This window comes from Microtus ochrogaster, chromosome X, assembly GCF_000317375.1.
Source record: "Microtus ochrogaster isolate Prairie Vole_2 chromosome X, MicOch1.0, whole genome shotgun sequence".
Classification (NCBI taxonomy): domain Eukaryota; kingdom Metazoa; phylum Chordata; class Mammalia; order Rodentia; family Cricetidae; genus Microtus; species Microtus ochrogaster.
In genome coordinates, this window is record NC_022026.1 from 50,342,800 (window position 1) to 50,364,161 (window position 21,362).

Genomic DNA, 21,362 nt, shown 5'->3' on the forward strand with positions numbered 1-21,362 from the left:
AGTCCAAAGAGCAGTCAGGGTTCCCTGCCCTGTGGGAAGTCCAAGGTCCTCCCAGCTCCATCCAGGTCTAGGAAGGTGAGCATCCAAACAGACTAGGCTCCCACAAAGCCAGTACATGCAGTAGGATCAAAACCCAGTGCCATTGTCCTTGGCTTCTCAGTCAGCCCTCACTGTCTGCATGTTCAGAGAGTCCTGTTTGATCCCATGCTTTTTCAGTCCCAGTCCAGCTGTCCTTGGTGAGCTCCCAATAGATCAGCCCCACAGTCTCAGTGGGTGGGTGCACCCCTCGTGGTCCTGACTTCCTTGTTCATGTTCTTCCTTCTGCTCCTCATTTGGACCTTGGGAGCTCAGTCCGGTGCTCCACATTGGAGCACTAGACTTTATAATTTTTAAGCACATTCAGGTGCTCAATAAGAAGAATTAGAAAGGAAACAGGTATCTAGAAAAATAAAGCATCATCCTTGACAAATTTTACACTTAGAAAAAACAAAGGCTAACATTTTTTATTTTTGGTGTGGGGGAAATCTTACCCAGGGCCTCATGGTTCCTGAGCACATGCTTCACTGCCAAGCTACACACTCAGTCTAACAGACTAATTTTAAACACAATTAAAAGCCATGTATCTAAACATCAATTCAAACTGGCTAATTGAACTTCCTGCTCTACATCAAAAGAACTTATGAACTTTTGGGATATACTCTATTTACAATTACCTCAACTCAAGCTTCTATTTTTGAGGGGAGGGGGGTTTCAAGACAAGGTTTCACTGTGGCTTTTGAGCCTGTTCTGGAACTTGCTCTGTAGACCAGGCTGTCCTTGAACTCACAGAGATCCCCTGCCTCTGCCTCCTGGGTGCTGGGATTAAAGGTGTGCACCAAGCTTCCATTTCTAAGGAGAGTCAGAGAGCATTTTTACCAATGTTTCTTCAATCTCTTCTGTATTTTTCTCCTTTGAAGCGGAAAAGTTTACTTTTTTTTGTCCATAAAAAGAAGTCTCTGAATTAAGTGAAAGTAGTGTTAGTTTAAGAATGGCCACTCTAGAGCCAAGGGTTTCTCAATGATCTCCAGCAACCAGGCCATTATGAATTGTGGTAAGGATGTTACCTGTTCTTCATAATACATCAAAATGAGGAGATAGTACAATTCTTTTAGGGAACAAGTGCTCTGTAGTGAGTTTCAAATGCTTCTATGTACCCAGTGTACAACTATAGACAAGTTTATACTAAAAATTCTAGTCCTTGCTTTCGCTCTGTGAAATGGGGATATTATCGCTTATTTTACAAGATTCTTATGAGGTCAAGTGCAGTGTGAGGCACATAGCAGACAGAGAAATCATAAAGATTACCATCATTATTATTCATCATGCTTATAAGTAAATCAAAGATTTATAATATATACAGATAATAAAGGCAAACTAATGTTTTTTAGGAAAGAAATATGATAAATGGTCCTTTGTGAGTTCAAGATATTTGGTAATACCAAGTCAACGCATTACTTTTTAAACAAACAAACAAAACTTCTGTTAGTGTTTCTTTTCATCATGAATCATGACAAATAATTTTTCTCAAAAGTTTGTAATAGGAGCTAGTTCAGTCAGCACAGTGCTTGACACAAGCTACAGTCACCTGGGAAGAGGAAATTTTTTGTGTTCTTTTTTAAAAGTTTTTAAAAAATATTTATTTATTATGTATACAGTGTTCTGTCTGTATGCTTGCTGGCCAGCAGAGGGCACCAGATCTCATTACAGATGGCTGTGAGCCACCATGTGGTTGCTGGGAATTGAACTTGGGACCATCTGGGAGAGCAGTCAGTGCTCTTAACCTCTGAGCCATCTCTCCAGGCCGATGTGTTCTCTCTCTTTTTTTTCCTTTGAGACAGGGTTTCTCTATGTAACAGCCTGGCTATCCTGGAATTTGCTCTGTAGACAAGGCTGGCCTCGAATTCACAGAGGTCCACCTGCCTCTGCCTCTTAAGTGCTGGGATTAAAGGAGTGTACCACCACTGCCTGGCAGTAAGAGGGAACCTTAACTAAGGATTTGCCTCCATTAGATTGGTCTGTGGGCCTGTCTATGGAACATTTTTAAAAAAATTTTTAGATTTACTTATTTTGTGTATGAGTGTTTTGCCTGTATGTATGTATATACACCATATGCATGCCTGGAGCTTCCAGAGTCTCTTGTAACTGGAGTTATATATGATTATGTGGGTGGTGAGACCTGAACCTAGGTCTTCTACAACAAAGTACTCCCAACTGTTGAACTATCTCTCCAACCCCCACATCTTAATTGGTGTGGGAGGGCTCAGCCTATTGTGGGCAGTGCCATCCCTGGGCACATGGTCCTGGGTTATATAAGAAAGCAAGCTGAAAGCAAGCTGAGAACCTTATAGAAGAGAAAGTGGGAAGTACACTTGAGTGCATTGGCACAGGAAACCACTTCTTAAATGGCACAGAAACTGAGAGAAATAATAAATGGGATCTTCTGAAACTGAAAAGCTTCTGTAAAGCAAAGGACATGGTCAATAAGACAAAATGACAGCCTACAGAATGGAAAAAGATCTTCAATAACTGGTGTAGGAGGGTCTTCTTTCTATGTGTTGCTTACATTGGTTGAATAAAGAAAACTGCCTTGGCCTTTTGATAGGGCAAAACTTAGATAGGTGGAGTAGACAGAACAGAATGCTGGGAGAAAGGAGGCAGAGACAGAGAGCCCGCCATGAAGCTGCCAGGTCAGACATGCTGAATCTTTCCCAGTAAGCCACAGCCTTGTGGTGACATACAGATTATTAGAAATGGGTTGAATCAAGATGTGAGAGTTAGCCAATAAGAGGCTAGAGCTAATGGACCAGGCAGCAATTTAATTAATACAGATCTCCGTGTGATTATTTCGGGCATAAGCTAGCCGGGTGACCGGGACAACAAGCAGCCCACCAGCCCGGGTGTAAGCCAGTTGGGCGGCGGGACACAGCCAGCAGCTCCACCTCACTACAGAGTGGCGCTCCAACGTGGTAACTAACTCCACGTAAAACCTAAGAGGGCTTAAAAAGGAATTCTAGACACAAATATAGAGTTTAACACAGCTTTTTGCCGTTTGCGAGGGTGTGCTGTAGAGACATTTCACGATTCAGCAATAGCAGCAGAAAAAAAGCTGTGCCATTTTAAAATGCAGCTTCCTGGGCTGTGCCACCAGTGCAAACTGGCTATAAAGCATTTCAATGATATTTGTGGGACCCGGGTGTTTCTCTGCCCGCTCGGGATCTGAAGAAAGTACTCTGAAGCTGGGTGATGGTGACACTCGCCTTTAATCCCAGCACTCGGGAGGCAGAGGCAGACGGATCTCTGTGAGTTCGAGACCAGCCTGGTCTATAGAGATAGTTCCAGGATAGGCTCCAAAGCCACAGAGAAACCCTGTCTCGAAAAACCAGTAAAAAAAAAAAAAAGAAAGTACTCTGAAACCATCACAATGGCTCTGTGCTCCCCGCTTGGGCAGGCAGCGGAATCAGGTCTACTAGGCGTGCACAAGCAGGAGAGCATTGCAGATTTCTGCCCCCACACAAAGAGATGTTTCCAGGCTGCACAGTGCTCTGCATGGTAAATTTCATTATAACTCAAAAAGAAAGTTTATGTGCTGCATGCTCAGTCTCGGAGTTAAGCTGATGAGTGTGGCTCCTACCTGGCGGCCCCAGAGCTAGCAGAAATGATACATTCACCATTTTGAAATTGGAGAGAGGTGGAGACAACATCCAGAGCAGCTCCACCATGCTAGCGGGGCAGTGCGCATGGCTCAAAGGCAAAGTAGCGGGGTAAGCAGGCAGTACCTGTATTTGACCTGGGATTGTCTCAGCTTAGATTCTTAAGAGCTTAGCATTTTAAAAGCTCTTCAAGACAGTAAAGAATTACAGATTCACAATAGGACAGATTCAGACATAGAAGACTTCTAAATGGGTCACAGTGTTGGATGGGTGTACGTAGGCTTGGGAGAGAAAAGAAAAAGAATATAGAGAATAAAGTTTATGCCTTATAAAAAGGTAAAGTCTTTAAAGAGACAGAGTACAGATAGTTATAGATTAAAAGAAATAAAGAAAAATAAGCCACGTAAAAATAGAAAATTTTCAGCGAGTCTGGATTCTGTATATTATTGTGTTTTCTTTAAATTTTTTGACTGTGAAGGAGCTAAATACAGAGAGACATTTCATTGTGTGGTCTGCTAAGCTAATCCAATATGTATATTATAAAGCTATCTTGACTTCACAATTTGGATCTAAGGATATGATACTTTGGAAAAGAGGTTCTTCTTTTGCTTTCACAGAGGATGAGACCCTGTGTACTGCTTCTATCCCAATATGGTATGATAGACCACGCCCTCCTGAAAGATCACCATGAACACCTTCAGAAAATTACTTCACTCAACTGCCAACTGAGATCAACCTAGCAGACAGGTTATACCATGAAAGACCTGATTAACAGTGCTCCCACACAGCATGAAGCAGTTTGGAGAGAAAACACTATCCCCATATTCCCAAATATTGTTCATAAATGTTCTTTTACATTTAAAGGGGGATATGATATAGATATAAATAATTTACATTCGTATAAATTTTGCTTTATTGATAGAACTTTAAGGTCAATTTTGTTATATGTATATGTATTTCTGATATTGATTAAGGTATTGTGATTGTGTAGTTCATTTAAAAATGTAATGTATAATTAAGAAATATAGGTTAATAGATAATGATAAATAATAGTCAAGCTTGTAGTCATGTTAGTTAGGTTTTCTAGATATAGAGATATATTTCAGTTAGACAGGCATTCTTCATATCTTTCAAAGACTATAGAATATTGCATTTAAAATTTTAATAACTTAGGGCTTTTCATGACAATGAGACATGTCTGCTCCTGGCAGCACCAATCTACTTCAAGAGGAAGATGGGCATCGAAGAGGCTCCTTATGGAGTTTGAATAGCCATTTGGGCAAGAAACTGCTCTTGTCTGGACTGTTGCATAAACTGGACATAAAGAACCTGCAGAGAGAGGACTGCTAAACTTGCCAAAAGGTGAGATGATCCTTTGGGGTTCCTGTTTTATAAAAGAATTTGAGAGACATTCTGCAGGACACAGAAGAAAGTGACTGAACTGTCTTTGAAATTTCCTGCTTCATGGAAATGTCACTGGATACTATGGGCCTGTAGGCTGAAGATGGATGCCCCTACAGTACAAAAGAACTTTGGGGGACTGTCTAGACAGCGAGATGTCTGTCATTTGTAGAATTTTGGAAGTTGCTTACTCCTTGTTTACTTAGGTAATAATATATCCTTCTGGAGTCTTTGATGGAGTTGAAGAACAGATAGATAGTTATAGTTTTCCTTAGTTATGATAAAAGATAAAATAGATATAAGTATTGTGACTGTAATTCTTGCTTGATAAAGGTTTTGTTATATGTAATTTTACTATGTTAAAATGAAAGCCTTTCTTTTTTGTTTAAACAGAAAAAAGGGAAATGGTGTAGGAGGGTCTTCTTTCTATATGTTGCTTTCACTGGTCAAATAAAGAAACTGCCTTGGCCTTTTGATAGGGCAGAACTTAGGCGGGGAAGACAGGACTGGATGCTGAGAGGAAGAAGGCAGTGAGGCAGACATGATTCTCCAGCCTGAGATGGATGTAGGCTAGAATCTTCCCAGTAAGCCACGACCCTGTGGTGATACACAGATTACTAGATATGGGTTAAAGCAAGATGTGAGAGTTAGCCAAGAAGAAGCTAGATATAATGGGCCAGGCAGTGTTTAAATGAATACCATTTCTGTGTAATTATTTCGGGGGTTAAACTAGCCAGACGGCAGGAAGCAGCCCGCCGCTCTGCCTCACTACAACTAACCCCACATCAGACAGAGGTCTAATCTCGAAAATATACAAAGAACTCAAGAAATTGGATACCAAAAGATCACATAATCCAATAAAAAAAATGGAGTACAGGCCTAAACAGAACTCTCAACAGAGGAATCTAAAATGGCTGAAAGACACTTAAGGAAATGTTCAACATCCTTATTCATCAGAGAAATGCAAATCAAAACAACTCTGAGATTCCATCTTACACCTGTAAGAATGGCCAAGACTGGGTTGGAGAAATGGCTCAGCAGTTAAGAGCATTGCCTGCTCTTCCAAAGGACTTGAGTTCAATTCCCAGCAACCACATGCTGGCTCTCACAACCATCTGTAATGAGGTCTGGTGCCCTCTTCTGGTCTGCAGGCATACATGGAGAGAGAATATTGTATACATAATAAATAAATAAATAAATATATAAAAAATTAAAAATAAAAGAATGGCCAAGATCAAAAACACTGATGACAACTTATGCTGGAGAGGTTATGGGGTAAAGGGAACACTTCTCCATTGCTGGTACAGCCCCTTTGGATATCAGTGTGGTGATTTCTCAGAAAATGAGGAAACAGCCTTCCTCAAGACCCAGTAATACCACTTTTGGGTATATATCCAAAGGATGCTCAATCGTGCCACAAGGACATGTGCTCAACTATGTTCATAGCAGCTTTGTTTGTCATAGCCAGAACCTGGAAACAACCTAAATGCCCCTCAACTGAAGAATGGATAAGAAAAATGTGGTACATTTACACAATGGAGTACTACACCGCACAAAAAAATAAGGACATCTTGAATTTTGCAGGAAAATGGATGGAGCTAGAAAACATTACTTTGAGTGAGGTAACCCAGACACAGAAAGACAATTATCACATGTACTCACTCATAGGTGGTTTTTAAACATAAAGTAAAGAAAGCCATCCTACAAACCATAATCCCAGAGAACTTAGACAATAATGAGGACACTAAGAGAGACTTACATAGGTATAATCTACATGGGAAGTAGAAAGTAGAAAAAGACAAGATCTCCTGAGTAAATTGGGAGTATGGGGACCGTGCAGGAGGGTTGAAGCGGGGGAGGGGAGAGGTAGGGAGAGGAGCAGAGAAAAATGGAGAGCTCAATAAATATCAATTTAAAAAAAAGAAAGAAAGCTGAGCAAGCCATGGAGAGCAAGTCAGTAAGCAGCATTCCTTCATGGACTCTGTCTCAGTTTTTGACTCAACATCCTTCCATGGCATCTCTCAATGATGGACTGTGATCAGAAAGTGTTAAGCCAAATAAACTCTTTCCTCTCCAAGTTGATTTGGTCATAGTGTTTATAACAATAATAGAAAACAAATTAAAACACTGTACAAGCATGAGGACCTGAGTTTAATCTCCCAGTAACCAAAGGAAAAGCTGAGCATTGCTGCATGCATTATAATCTCAGAGTTGGGGAGGCAGAGACAGGTAGATCTCTGGGGCTCAGTATAGCCCTAAATGGTGAGTCCTAGATTGCTAAGAGAGCCCATCACAAAGCAAACAAACTCAAAGTTGCATGTCCTTGTGCTCCGCATCCTTTTGCAAACACATCTATCTGTTTACTGCCAAGCATGCACACACATTAGGCACCCCAATATTCCGGCCAAAAAGTCTCTAATATGGCTGAGGGTATAACAGTTCAGTGGTAGAATGTGTACTTAACATATATGATGTCTTGAGGTCAATTCCTAGCCCAGTAACAGAACAAAATGAAACAACTATGTAGTTGGAAGTCTATTGTTTTTTTGTCAGCTTAGCAGCCGCACCTGAATCTACTGATATTTTAACTAATTACAATCAGGTGTGCCTAGCTTTCCCCCTGTTGCTCAGACTGCAGCCTGGCGGGATTTCAGGTCTGCTGGCACTGGCTCAACCTTGGCTACCAAATGTATGTTTTTAACTATCTATCGTTATATTTACCAATGAAAACTTGGAAGTCAGATGTTGTGGTGAAAACCTGCTGTATCAGAGAAGCCAAGGAGCAACCAGCTGATCTTCCTTTTTGGCTGGAGATCCCGCAAGAGAAGCATCTCTTCACTTGTCCTAAACCAAAAAGATCTAAGTCTCTCCCCACTCCCTCCTGTGTGTCTCTCCGTATTCCTGGTTCCTCCATTCTCTCCATGGCTAATTCCTGTCAATTAGTCGCTGATTCAGTTCCCTGATCCAAAGTAAATTTTATTTACACAGTCTTGGAGTTTCACAGTGTGATTAAATATTCCACAACAGAAGTCACACGTACCTTTGCTGTATCTGAAACGGAATTCCAGTAACCACCACTGAGTGAGAATTTTCCACTACCTATTCGTGCCAATATTTCCTCTGGAGTATCATCAGGACCATTTGCAAATGGAGTGTAACTAGATTATAATAAAGTTAAAATGTCAATACATATTATAGTTAGTAATGTTTTCATTTACTTATAGTTTCTAAAAGTATTCTGAATAGTTCAGTTAATGTAATATTTTATTAGAGTCTATCAAAGTAAATAAAAGACAGTAAAATGAAGCTCCATAGGAAAATAATAGGTTATATTAATTAGACTTTGTGATAGTTTGAATGAAAATGGCTTCACAGGCTCATAGGGTGTTGCACTATTTGGGAGGTGAGTCACTGGGGGAAGGCTTTGAGGTCTCAGAAGCTCAAGAGGCCTAGCGTGTCTCATTCTCTTCCTGCAGTCAATGGATGCAGAACTCTGACTTGGGAAGCAGAGGCAAGCAGAGCTCTGTGAGTTCGAGGCAAGCCTGGTCTATAAGAGCTAGTTCCAGAACAGCCAGGACTGTTTCACAGTGAAATTCTGTCTCGAAAAACCAAAAGAAAGAAAGAAAAAAAAAAGATGTAGAACTCCCAGGTACTTCTCCAGCACCAAGTCTGCCTGCATGCCTTCATGTTTCCCACCATGACGATAAGGGAATAAATCTAAGATAGCCCCAATTAAATGTTTTACATTATAAGAGTTGCCATGGTCACTGTGTCTCTTTACAGCAATAAAACCCTATGACAGACTTAATACATAATATTATATGTATTTTAAGTTATGACACAGTCTAGGATAATATAAAACTGTATTTTTATTACATAATCAGAATAAAAGTATAGAAAATTAATTTAAGATTGTAAGACATTAAAAACACAACTATAGCCAGGTGTGGGGATAACCCTTTAATCCCAGCACTGGAGAGGAAAAAGCAAGCAGATCTCTCTGAGTCTGAGGCCAGTCTGATATACATAATGAGTCCTAGGCCAGCCAGGGCAATACAGTGAGATCCTCTCTCCAAAACAAAAAAACAACAACAGGGAACTCTAAAAAAAGATAAACCTATAAATATAATTATAGAGCTATAATTATATACATAATTATAATACTATATATTAGTATGAGAAACATGGAAAGATATTACAATATAGGTACTTAAAAAGCCTACATAATCTAAATAAAATATTGATAAATAAATGCTTATGGTACACACTTACCCAGTAAGCATTGTATAAAGGAGGACACCAAGACTCCATATATCACAGGCAGCATCATAACCTTGTCGTTTCAAAACCTAGAAAAAGTAAAAGATGATTATTACCACACTAATATCTTTTTAAAAGTAATATTATTTATATCTTTTTTTTTTTTTGGTTTTTTGAGACAGGGTTTCTCTGTGGCTTTGGAGCCTGTCCTGGAACTAGCTCTGTAGACCAGGCTGGTATCAAAATCACAGAGAGCCGCCTGCCTCTGCCTCTGCCTCCCGAGTGCTGGGATTAAAGGCGTGCGCTACCATCGCCTGGCTTATATCTTTTTTAAAAGATTTATTTATTTATTATATATAAAGTATTCTCAGTATTCTTTCTGCATGCATGCCTGCCGACCAGAAGAGGGCACCAGACCTCATTACAGATGGTTGTGAGCCGCCATGTGGTTGCTGGGAATTGAACTCAGGACCTTTGGAAGAGCAGGCAATGCTCTTAACTGCTGAGCCATTTCTCCAGCCCCAATATTTATATCTTTCTGTGTATCTCACCACACATGTGTATGTGCACCACAAAGGCCAAGAGAGGGGTCTGATCCCATGGAAGTGGAGTTACAAGTGACTGTTAGTTGCTGATCCTTTGCAAGAGCAGCAAGTGCTCTTAACTGGAGTCATCTTTCCAGCTTTTCTAATGTTTTTATACATATATTTGGATATTAAACAGAATTGTATTTCCCAAAACAATACAATAAGTACTTCAATAAAATATGATTAACAAATAAAATGTGTGGTAATCAAATATTAGAATATTCTTATATACATTTATGTACATTAATAAAACATGTGGTAATCAAATAAAATGTATGGTAATCAAATATTAGAATATTCTTATATACATTTATGTACATTATGTTAAATTATTCATATATACATTTATGAATTTAACATTGGTATTTTTATTTACATTTATAATGTATTGCTGTTAAATTATTCATATATACATTTATGAATTTAACATTGGTATTTTTATTTGCATTTATTATGTATTGCTGTGGGTACAAAGAAGGATACAGAACAAATCAAAGGTAAATTTTCTTTACATATTTCTTAAGACATAATCTCACTATGTAGTTCTTCCTGGAATTCACTATGTAGACCAGGCTGGCCTAGAACTCAAAGAGATCCACCTGTCTCTCTCTGCCTTAGTGCTGTAACTAGATAGAGGTGTCTGTGCTGCCATACTTGAGACATTTTTCTTAATAAATTTCTATTTTGAATGGGGCTATAGAAATGACTATAGTCTACTTTTTGAGCTAGAATTTCACTCTATAGCTCAGTCTAGCCTCAAACTTCCTATATAGTCAGGGCAGGTTGTATACTCTTGATCCTATACTCAGCTTTCCTAGTACTAGGATCACAGTCATGCCTCTCACGCCTGGCAAATAACAATATTTTAAGAACATATGCAACCTCATATAGATGATACAGTTGCTAAAACTACTAATTCATAATTATTTGATTCACTAAAACATTTAATCATCTTCATTGATTATTATCAGACATGAACTATGATAAATTTTGAAAAAGATCAATTTCTTTAAAAAGTAGAATCTAGCAGGGGAAATCAACATATATAAATAGTTAACAATTCAACTTAAGTATTATAACAAAACCATGTTAATAAAGACTCTGATATTGAGATGAAAACATGGTTTATTTATTTTTGTGGAGCTGGGAATCAAATCTAGAGCTTCCTATAGGTTAGTAAAGCCCTCCATCAAATTTGAGTTCCAATTAATTCTTGATATGGGGAGTTAGCTAGTTTGTACTGAACCTTCAAGTAAGATGTCAGTAGGCAAAGAGGGGAGGCAGAAAACAGTCAAAAGAAGAAGCAAAGGGCAAAGCTGTACGTTTGTGTGGTTCATATTTGCAATCTCAGAACTTGTGAGGCTGAGGTAGATCAACTGCAAGTTCAAGGCCAGGCTGGGTACAGAATTGAGACCCAGTCTCAGAACAAAACAAGAGGACAAAATAGTGTTAATGATAGGCAAAGGAGTAAAAAGTGGCTAGAACTTCAGGAAGAGGATACTAGAGAAACAAAGAGCTTTTGTAATATCCTACTAAAGGAATTTAAATTTTTCTCCTATAGGCAATCTGATATCATTGAAGCATTAAACAGGAAAACAAAGGGCTGGTAATTTATTTCAATGATCAGTTCTGTAATTCTTCAATTAAACAATAATTACCATCCTATATTAAAGATATAAAATGAGTTCTTAAATATACCCAAATACAGAAAGCACATTCCTCACAATTACCTCTGGTGCAACAAAATTTGCGGTATAACAAGGAGTCATAAGAAGACCGTTTTCTGCTCTCAACTGTTTTGCAAAGCCAAAATCACAAATTCGAATAGATTCTGGATTACCAGATTCATCCACATAAAGAATGTTGCTAGGTTTCAAGTCTCTGTGAACCACCTAGTTGAAATACAAATTAGAGATTTATGTTAACACAATACATTTACTCACTGAAATTTCTTTATTCTCATACTGTCAAAAACTGTACCTAACAAGCTGATGAGTGCATTATCCTAACACTATAAAATGCTCATCGGCTAGGAGTTGCACCTAATTGGTGAGCTTCAGGCCAGTGAGGGAACCTGATCCAAAGGAGACAGATGGTATTCCTAAGGATGACAGCATTGTTGTCCTCCATAATCTATATGCATGTGCATATGCACCAAAAACACACAAAAATACTTAAGAAAATCTTTGATCTATACCTTAAGTTTATTTTATCAATTAAAAAAAGTTAAAAAATAAGCAAAATTTTCTCCCTATGATATTCTCTCCTCCTCTTTATTTCCCATTTCTCCCTTCTTCCAGACTTCATTCTTTAAAAAATATTAGTATTTTTCTTTTCTTTTTTTATCATCTACTAAAATTTGTATGCAGGAGAAAACAATGAGATCACTTACTTAGGTGAGAACTTGGCTTTACTCGTTTATGTGGATTCAAACCACCATTCTTGTTTTCTGCTTATAATTTTAAGAGGGCCTGGATTCCAAGGATACACAGTGCTATGTTTTACAGGTCCAAAGATCTTATTAACTTTTTCTTGAAAAGGATTAACAACTTAATATAAGTATGCTAAGATTTCAACGTACTTTGGGCTCAATAAAAAAGGTTTGTGTAAAGGAAAAGCAGGATAATAAAGCTCATTACAGTTTTCTATTACTTTTATATTTTCAATTTTATCTTGAATAAAAAAGAATGTGTATATGAATATGTGTGTGCATAAATTATGCTCAAAAGACTTACCCCTTGTGCATGAAGATACTCAACAGTTTTGGTTATAGTAAACAGGACAGCACTGGCCTCTCGCTCTGAGAAAAACTTCTGTCTAAGAATTTTATCCAGCAATTCACCTCCTTTCATAAGTTCTGTTACTACATACACATATTTTCCATCATCATACACCTATAAAGTTTAAAATAGAAACAAAAATTATTTGAAGCTCTATGTATGTCTCTAAATTACTCTTAAACATACTAAAGATGAGTGACTATATTAAAAGAAATAAAAAATGCACATTAAAGAAAAATTTGTGAAAAACCTGCTGTGGGAGAATGCTTCTGTACACTGTAAAGATTTGTCACTCATATTGGTTTAATAAAACTCTGATTGGCCAGTAGCCAGCAGGAAGTATAGGCAGGGCTACCAGACAAGGAGAATTCTGGGAAGAGGAAAGGCAGAGACACAGAGAAAGCAAGATGAGAATGCTTTATTGAGAAAAGGTACCAAACCACGTGGCTAAACAAAGACAAGAATTATGGGTAAATTTAAGTTGTAAAAGCTAGTTAGTTAGTAATAAGCCTGAGCAATAGGCCTAAATGGTTTATAATTAATATAAGCCTCTGTGTTTATTTGGGCCTGAATGGCTGTGGGACTGGGTGGGGCAAAAACTTCTGTCTACAAAACCAATACAGGAGTTCTGGAGATTATGTTAAAGAGTCATTTACAGTGAATAGTTTCACATTTAATATGACTTAGTTAACATTTTTTTTTGGTTTCTTGAGACAAGGTTTCTCTGTAGCTTTGGAGCCTGTCCTGGAACTAGCTTTTGTAGACCAGGCTGGCCTTGAACTCACAGAGATCTGCCTGCCTCTGCCTCTATCTGGCTTAGTTAACATTCTTTATGTAAGACAAATTATTCTGAGAAAATAAGAGTTTTGCCAACATCCAGAGAGATAGCCTTTGAGTCTATGTGTGCACTAGCAGCAAGAGAGAGCTGACTAATTACTTGGGAAGTGGATACTTTTGTCAATATTCAGCTATAATAAAAGCCACAGGAGAAAGAGTTATCAGGATATCCCAAGTAAAGAATACCTCATTTGTCCTGGTGGTGGTAATGGGCATGAAAGGCTTCCTGGGAGGAAGCAGCCTGTAGCAAAGTCTTAGTTGTGGCAGTCAACTAGGTAAATAAAGGAAATGATATTCCTACTTCAGGATCTACACATTCAAAGAGCACTAGTAGAAAATGAGGCATGCATGCTCTAAAACGTCTACATCCCAAATAAAGCATGGCCAGAACATAGGGTGTGTAAACAAATATAAAAACTGCTACAGAGCGCTGGGCAGTAGTAACGCACACCTTTAATCCTAGCACTCAGGAGGCAGAAGCAGGCGGATCTCTGTGAGTTTGAGGCTAGCCTGGTCTACAAAAGCTAGTTCCAGGACAGGCTCCAAAGCCACAGAGAAACCCTGTCTTGAAAAACACAAAGAAAAAAACTGCTACAGAGGAAGGCAGGTGGGAGGACAGTTTAAAGAGCCTTCAAAGCTGGGAGGTGGTGGCGCACGCCTTTAATCCCAGCACTTGGGAGGCAGAGACAGGCCAATCTCTGAGTTTGAGGCCAGCCTGGTCTACAAAAGCTAGTTCCTGTCTCAAAAAACCAAAAATAAAGGAGTCTTCAAAAAGAATAATCAATCTTGAATATTGAGAGTTACATGCTCGAATTCACATGCTATAAGCACTAATGTTAAAATACATTATTTATTCATTTTGGTTTTTTTTGAGACAGGATTTCTCTGTGTAACAGTCCTAGCTGTCCTAGAACTAACTCTTATAGACCAGCTGGCCTTGAACTCACAGAGATACTGCCTGCCTCTGCCTCCCAAGTGCTGGGATCAAACAAGTGCACCACCACTGCCCAGCAATTTTTTTTAAAGCAAAAGCAGAAAATTAATTACATATTTTAAAAGTTTTATTATTAATTTTTAAGATTTATTTTTAAGTATGTGTATATTTGCACATGAATGTGACTGTTAGTGCCTAAGTAAGCCAGAATCATCAGATTTCCTGAAGCTGGAATCACGGGTGGTTGGTTGTAAGCCACCTGATGTGGGTGCTGGGAATTGGACTTAGGTCCTGTGGAAATGCAACAAGTGCTCTTAACTGCTGTCTGTCTAGCAATCAGTATTTTTTTCAAATCTACTTTTTATATTTTATTTTCTACGTTAATATAAAAGGTAATGGGTTTCATTAATGAATTTTCATAAATCCTGTTTTGTTTTAACCCAGTCCTCTTCCTCCAGTATGTTCCCTTCCAATCCCCTGCCCCTCTTCCCACTACAAGTCTCCTCTTATGATTTCATGTCCCCTTTTCAAATCTCCCTTAAGATATTTTTATCTAACCTCTTTGGTCACCTTTCTAGTTTCATGACCTATATATATCCCCACTTGTACACACACACACACACACACACACACACACACACTGGGATCCTCATATGAGAACTATGCAGTATTTGTCATTCAAAGTCTCGGAGACTTTGCTTAAGATAATAATTTCCTCTTTCATCCACTCAAATTTACTTTCTAAGCTGACCACTCTGAAGTAAACTTTGTCTACCACATAGTATTTGAAAAATATCCCAAATATGAGTTTAACAACTGCTTCAAGTGATCTTTGTTAAAGAATCTACTTACATCCTTTAGAGTGATGATGTTTGGATGCTGTCCATAACGAAGAAGAATTTCAATCTCTTCTGTTGGGTCTCTCTTGCTTTTATCAATTATCTAAAAGGCAGACATTTTACACGAAATTTTATGAGCATCAACCTTCAATGTTTATAGTTATAGACCTTAAGTATCACTACATGTAAACACTGTACATATAAGCCATTTACCAGTCAGTAGTAATTAGTAATTACTTAGCCAGATTGTTTCATTAGAAAACTAGTCTTTATATAAATGGCCAATAAGGCTAACCATTTGACACATTCCTACTCGGTCACTCCAAGGCAAGTTTGTAGTAAATTTGGGACTTACTGAAAACTCAAAAGTATCAAGAAAAATAATCAAAAATAAAGTTACCATATCACTTTTTTTCTACCCTTGAATTTATTTCTCAAACATTTGAGAATTGAACTTTTAATCTCCTATCAATACAGATAATTTACAGATGCATGAGTCTGCAATCCCGTCATTAGCATCTGCTTACTGAATGGAATTTGCTTTTTGTTTTCAAGATAAGGTTTCTCAGTATAGCCCTGTCTGTCGAGGACCTACCTCTGTAGACCAGGCTGGCCTTGAATTCATAGGTCCACCTGTCTCTGCCTCCTGAGTGCTGGGATTAAAAGTATGTTAATAATAAAGTTCTTTAAAATATTAACATAGCCTTTTAACTCTTTAATGTCAGTTGCTTAATTTTTTTCTGAATGTTTTAGTATGTTCAAGTACTATGCACACACATTTTAAAATTACATGTCAATAGGTGTTTGCCTACATATGTATATCTATCTGTGTACCACATATATGTCTGGTGACCACTGAGGCCAGAAAGGGTGTTGGAGTCTCTAGAATTGGAGTTACAGATGATTGTGAACTCCCATGTGGGTTCTAGGACTCAAACCTAGGTCTGCTGGAAGAGCAGCAAGTGCTATCTTTCTTATAAAAAATGATTTTATTTCATGTATGTCTACCACGTATGTGTACGAGCCCTCGGAGATCAGAAGTGGGTGTTGGATCTCCTGGAACTGGAATTATACACTACAGTGAACTACTTATGTGGGTGCTGGGAAACAAACCCAGGTCCAATGCAAGGGAAGTCTGGCCTCTTAACTCCTAAACTATCTCTCCAGCCCTAAGTGCTATATTTTGTAAAGACAATCTGGGCTTTGTTTTATGAGTCAGGGTCTCATGGACGCTAGACTGGCCTCAAACTCACTATTTAGCGAGGGTGACATCCCCCTGATTTTTCTTGCCTCTGCTCCCAAATACTGAAATAACAGGAACATACCACCACACTTGGCTCAATTTTGGCTTTCGATTCATTCAAAGAGTAGTCTGAAACAAATTTTGTGGTCTTTATGTTCAATTTTCATCAGTTTTAGTTTTTATATGTTTTTAAGACAGATTCTTATTTTGTAGCCCTGATCAGCCTCAAAGTAACCGTGTAGCTCAGGCTGGCCTCACAGTGGCGGCAATCGTTCTAAAATAGGCCCTTAGGACATGTTTGCTGTGTTTATGGAGGTAAGACACATTCCTAAACTGCCTATCAAGTATACCATTCCCTTTTTCTCTTGTATGTTAGCAATCTGAAATTTCCATTCACTTTGGATAGCCAGGCAGTGGTGGTGCGAGCCTTTAATCCCAGTACTCAGAAAGCAGAGGCGGATCTCTGTGAGTTCAAGGCCAACCTGAACATAGAGTGAGTTCCAGGACGAGCTCCAAAGCTACAGAGAAATCCTGTCTCAAAAAACAAAAACAATAAATCAAAAAAACAAAAACAAACAACAAAAAAACCCCAACTTTTGTGGGTGTGGTGGTACACACCTTTAATTCCAGGACTCAGGAGGCAGAGGTGGGCGGATCTCTGTGAGTTTGAGGTCAGCCTGGTCTACAAAGCGAGTTCCAGGACAGCCAAAGATACAAAGAAAAACCCTGTTGTGAACAACCTAAAAATAAATAAATAAATAAATAAATAAAAATAATCTTTGAAGATCACTAACCCCAAAATTTAAATTTATCTTCAATTTATTTTATTACAAAAGAGAAGAATGTATTTTATTTTAGGGAGGGTCTTGTCATACTGGCTAGGTTAACTTCTAACTCATGATTCTCCTGCCTCAGTCGCCTGGGTGGTTAGATTACAGTCAGGTGCACGCACCTGGGTTGAAGAGTGTAATTTTTAACTCACACTGACACGTATGATTAAGAATTGCTAAGAGTTATATTTTAAATCTAAAAATATTTACCTTCACTGCAAACTCCATGTTTGTGGCTTTATGTATACACCTCTTACAAACGGAGTATGAGCCAACACCAATATCTTCTTTCACTTCATATCCATCAGTAAATTGAATACTGTTCCTGTGTAATTGCTACAAACAAAATCAAAGGTTGATAAGAGAGCTCTGTAATGTCTTTAATGCAATTTTATAATCAAGGAATATTTTACTAAGCATGTATTACTGATATTATTACTAATACAAATATTAATAAAAATGTTATTTATAGTATGTGAAATAGACCCTTTGAAGGTACTTATATTAATAAGAGAAATTAATATGTAGAACATAAAAACAGAAATAATTGATAGTTCATCTATACTCTTATCTTTGATTTTAGCCTCTTTTGTTTTTGGAGACTATCATACAATATATTTTGATCATAGTCTTTCTTCTCCCCAAACTTCTGCCAGACCTCATATCATTTCATGTTCTTTCTCTGTCTTAAAAAAATAAGCCAAAGAACACAATACAAAAAATCAGGAACACACACCTCCACCCTTCCATGGAATCTGATTGGACAACTACTCTGGAGCATAAAGCCTGTCCTAGAGTGTAGTTGACATACTCAGTTTTACTCTATTGAAAAATACAAACTTTCCTTTTTCCAGCAGGTATGAGTTGCAAATAGGTTCTTGGCTAGGGGTGGGGCTTTCTATCTACTTCTTTCTCTATGATTTTATAGGGCTTGAGCTTATGCTTATGTGTGCGTGTGTGTGTGTATAATATATGCATGTGTATCTGTATGTTACATGTCTTGGGGGCGCAGAAGAAGGTATTGGATTCCTTGTTGCTGCAGATACATTGTTGTGAATTTCCTAATGTGGACAATGGGACTTAAACTCAAGTCCTCTGGAAGAATGGGAAGTTTTCATATTTCTAGCCCCTGGGCTCTTTCCCTCCTCAAACCACTATATGCATTTAGAGTATCTTTAAAAATGGAAGGAAGTTTGAGACCTCTGTTACATAAGAAAGCTCACAAACACTCAGAGTAGGGCTGAGGGTGTGACTCAGAGATAAGACAGACTGTCTATCATTGCTTGAGGATTTGGGTTAAATTCCCAGCCCAACACCAAACCCCACCACAGGCAATATAAAACAAAAACAATTTAAAACAGCAACTTATTCACTGAGCAAATTCAACAAATTCAAGCATTGATGATATCCTAAAAACAATTTAATTTTTCCTAAAAAAATATTATTTTTTCAAAAGGCTAATTAAAACCTATAATTTAAAAGATGAATTAAAAATTTTCAAAGTATTTTTAGTTTTCAAAACAGTAACCACAATTATGATGTATATTATCTCAATATGTACACAATGAATAATGATCACACAGGATAAACTAAAGTTATCTTCCTACAATGCTATGACAAAAAGAAGGGAATCTCATAGTATATATTCCTTTCACAATATTTACCAGTTTAGTTTTCTGTTGCTAATACTCATTCCCACACACATGCATTTAGAAACTAGGTTCTGAAGTCTTTTACCTACTTGTTTGCCCCAAATCTGATAATCAATCATATAAAGGAGTAAAGGTACTGTGCTAGATAATTTTTTGTTAACTTGACACAAACTAGAGTTATCAGAATAGACAAAACTTCAACTGAGAAAATGCCTCCATTAGATTGGTCTGTGGGTATGTTTGGGGGGGGGGATATTTTTCTTGATTAATGCTTGATGTGGGAGGGCACAGCCCATTTTGGGCAATGCCATTCCTGAGTGGGTAGTCCTGGGTTGTATAAGAAAGCAGACTGTGCAAGCCAGCAAGCTGTGTCCTTCCTTGGCTTCTGCTTCAAGGTTCCTGCCTTGAGTTTATTTACTGCTTGTATTTATTTAAGTTTTACTGGCATTCAGCATAGCACATTTGCACATAAACTGTCTATAGTTGTATTTTTTGATAGTTTTATAATGTTTTTACTTGATGTTACTAAGCAGCCAAGACTGGCCCGGATTTAACTCTGCAGCCCCTATCAACTGAAACTGATCCTCATGCTGTAGCCTCCTGAATGTTAGGATTACCCAAATACAAGTGGCACCATGGCTGCTTTTTTGCAACAATAGCAGTGCTATAAGAGTAACTGTAAGGATAGTTGACAAAACCTCAGATGTTTGTTTTCTTATTTTTTTATAATATGTGTTAAGCAGGCATCAATCTATTATAGCTGACTGACAGAGGCAAGGGATGAAATATACTAGGCCTAATAAATATTTTGAAATATAGAAGAGGGGGCAACAAAATAGTGATGATTATCTTAGTTCTCTTAGAATTTCACTTTCAAATATAGAAGAGGGGGCAACAAAATAGTGATGTTTATCTTAGTTCTCTTAGAATTTCACTTTCAAATCACATATAGGTTCATGCAACCTTTGCAATGATATATAAAAGAAATTTCTCTGATATAAATGATTTAAAATATGTTAAGGGGTTCATTTAAAGTAAGCACATAAGATCTAATCTTACTAGTCACATACTAAAATATATCGTAACATTTCAAATTCTGAGTTATTGAGACACCACTTACCTGAACAATTGAATGCACACCAACTGTCTGCATGGCTTGGCTTTCATCATCTGAGGTAATAGCAACAAAACTAAACCCCCGAAAAAGCTGATGTGCATTAGCACTAGGCGGAATGCCAGGCGAATCTAAAAAGAATGAGGAATTAACTAAGAAGAATCTTTGGAAAATAATTTTACTTTTTCAAGATAGGATCTCTCTGTAGCTTTGGAGCCTGTACTGGAACTTGTGCTGTAGACCAGGCTGGCCTCGAACTCACAGACAGCTACCTGTCTCTGCCTTCCAAGTACTGGGATTAAAGACATGTGCCACCCCTGTTCAGCTTGAGTCTTTGGAAAAATATTTAAGGGACAAACAGTTGACGTTTTGAACTTTCTCACTTATGCTAGAGTTGTTAGTTACCTGGTATGTGTACATGTATACACACACACACACCTAGGTACCTCTTGATGTCCAGAATACCTCAGTGAGGCAGTGTATTAGATCTGTCCCGATTACCTATTGCAACCATCAGCCTACTAATCTGTTGGGGAATATTATTTTAAGGTATGTTACTTTTGTTTATGCAGCATTTGTTTAACCCTGTGAAGCTGTATACTTTGCCTGTGTAAAACACTTGATGGGCTAATAAAGAGCTGAACAGCTAATAGCAAGGCAGGAAAAAGGACAGGTAGGGCTGGCAGGCAGAGAGGATAAACAGAAGGAGAAATCTGTGAGGAAAGAGACGGAGTAAGAGGAGGAGAGGAGGATGCAAGGGGCCAGCAACCCAGCCAGCCACAGAGTAAGGAGGAAGATAGACAGAAGTAAGAAAAGGAAAAATTCCAGGGGCAAAAGATAGACAGGTTAATTTAAGTTAAGAAAAACTGCTAGAGGGCTGGAGAGATGGCTCAGCGGTTAAGAGCATTGCCTGCTCTTCCAAGGTCCTGAGTTCAACTTCCAGCAACCACATGGTGGCTCACAACCATCTGTAATGGGGTCTGGTGCCTTCTTCTGGCCTTCAGGCATACACGCACAAAGGATATTGTATACATAATAAATGAATAAATATTGAAAAAAAAAGAAAAACTGCTAGTTCCTTGGGCAGCTGAGGAGAGGGAGCCTGAAATGACCCTATCCTATAGTCATACTGATGAATATCTTGCATATCACCATAGAACCTTCATCTGGCGATGGATGGAGATAGAGACAGAGAC

The 21,362-nt window shown here is 38.1% G+C and overlaps 1 protein-coding gene across 6 annotated transcripts in view; it reads right to left on the reverse strand.

Moving 5' to 3' along the window:
- Nucleotides 1-21,362, reverse strand: part of Rps6ka3 (ribosomal protein S6 kinase A3) — a 117,876-nt gene that overhangs the window by 10,837 nt on the left and 85,677 nt on the right. For all 6 annotated transcript variants that reach the window (XM_013350574.2, XM_005358806.3, XM_013350573.2 and 3 more), the window contains 7 exons: nucleotides 20,173-20,297; nucleotides 17,611-17,736; nucleotides 15,341-15,430; nucleotides 12,673-12,831; nucleotides 11,668-11,829; nucleotides 9,363-9,439; nucleotides 8,131-8,248 (listed from right to left, as the gene is read on the reverse strand). In XM_013350574.2, the coding sequence (XP_013206028.1) occupies nucleotides 8,131-8,248; nucleotides 9,363-9,439; nucleotides 11,668-11,829; nucleotides 12,673-12,831; nucleotides 15,341-15,430; nucleotides 17,611-17,736; nucleotides 20,173-20,297 (857 nt within the window). The remainder of the gene's footprint in view (nucleotides 1-8,130; nucleotides 8,249-9,362; nucleotides 9,440-11,667; nucleotides 11,830-12,672; nucleotides 12,832-15,340; nucleotides 15,431-17,610; nucleotides 17,737-20,172; nucleotides 20,298-21,362) is intronic.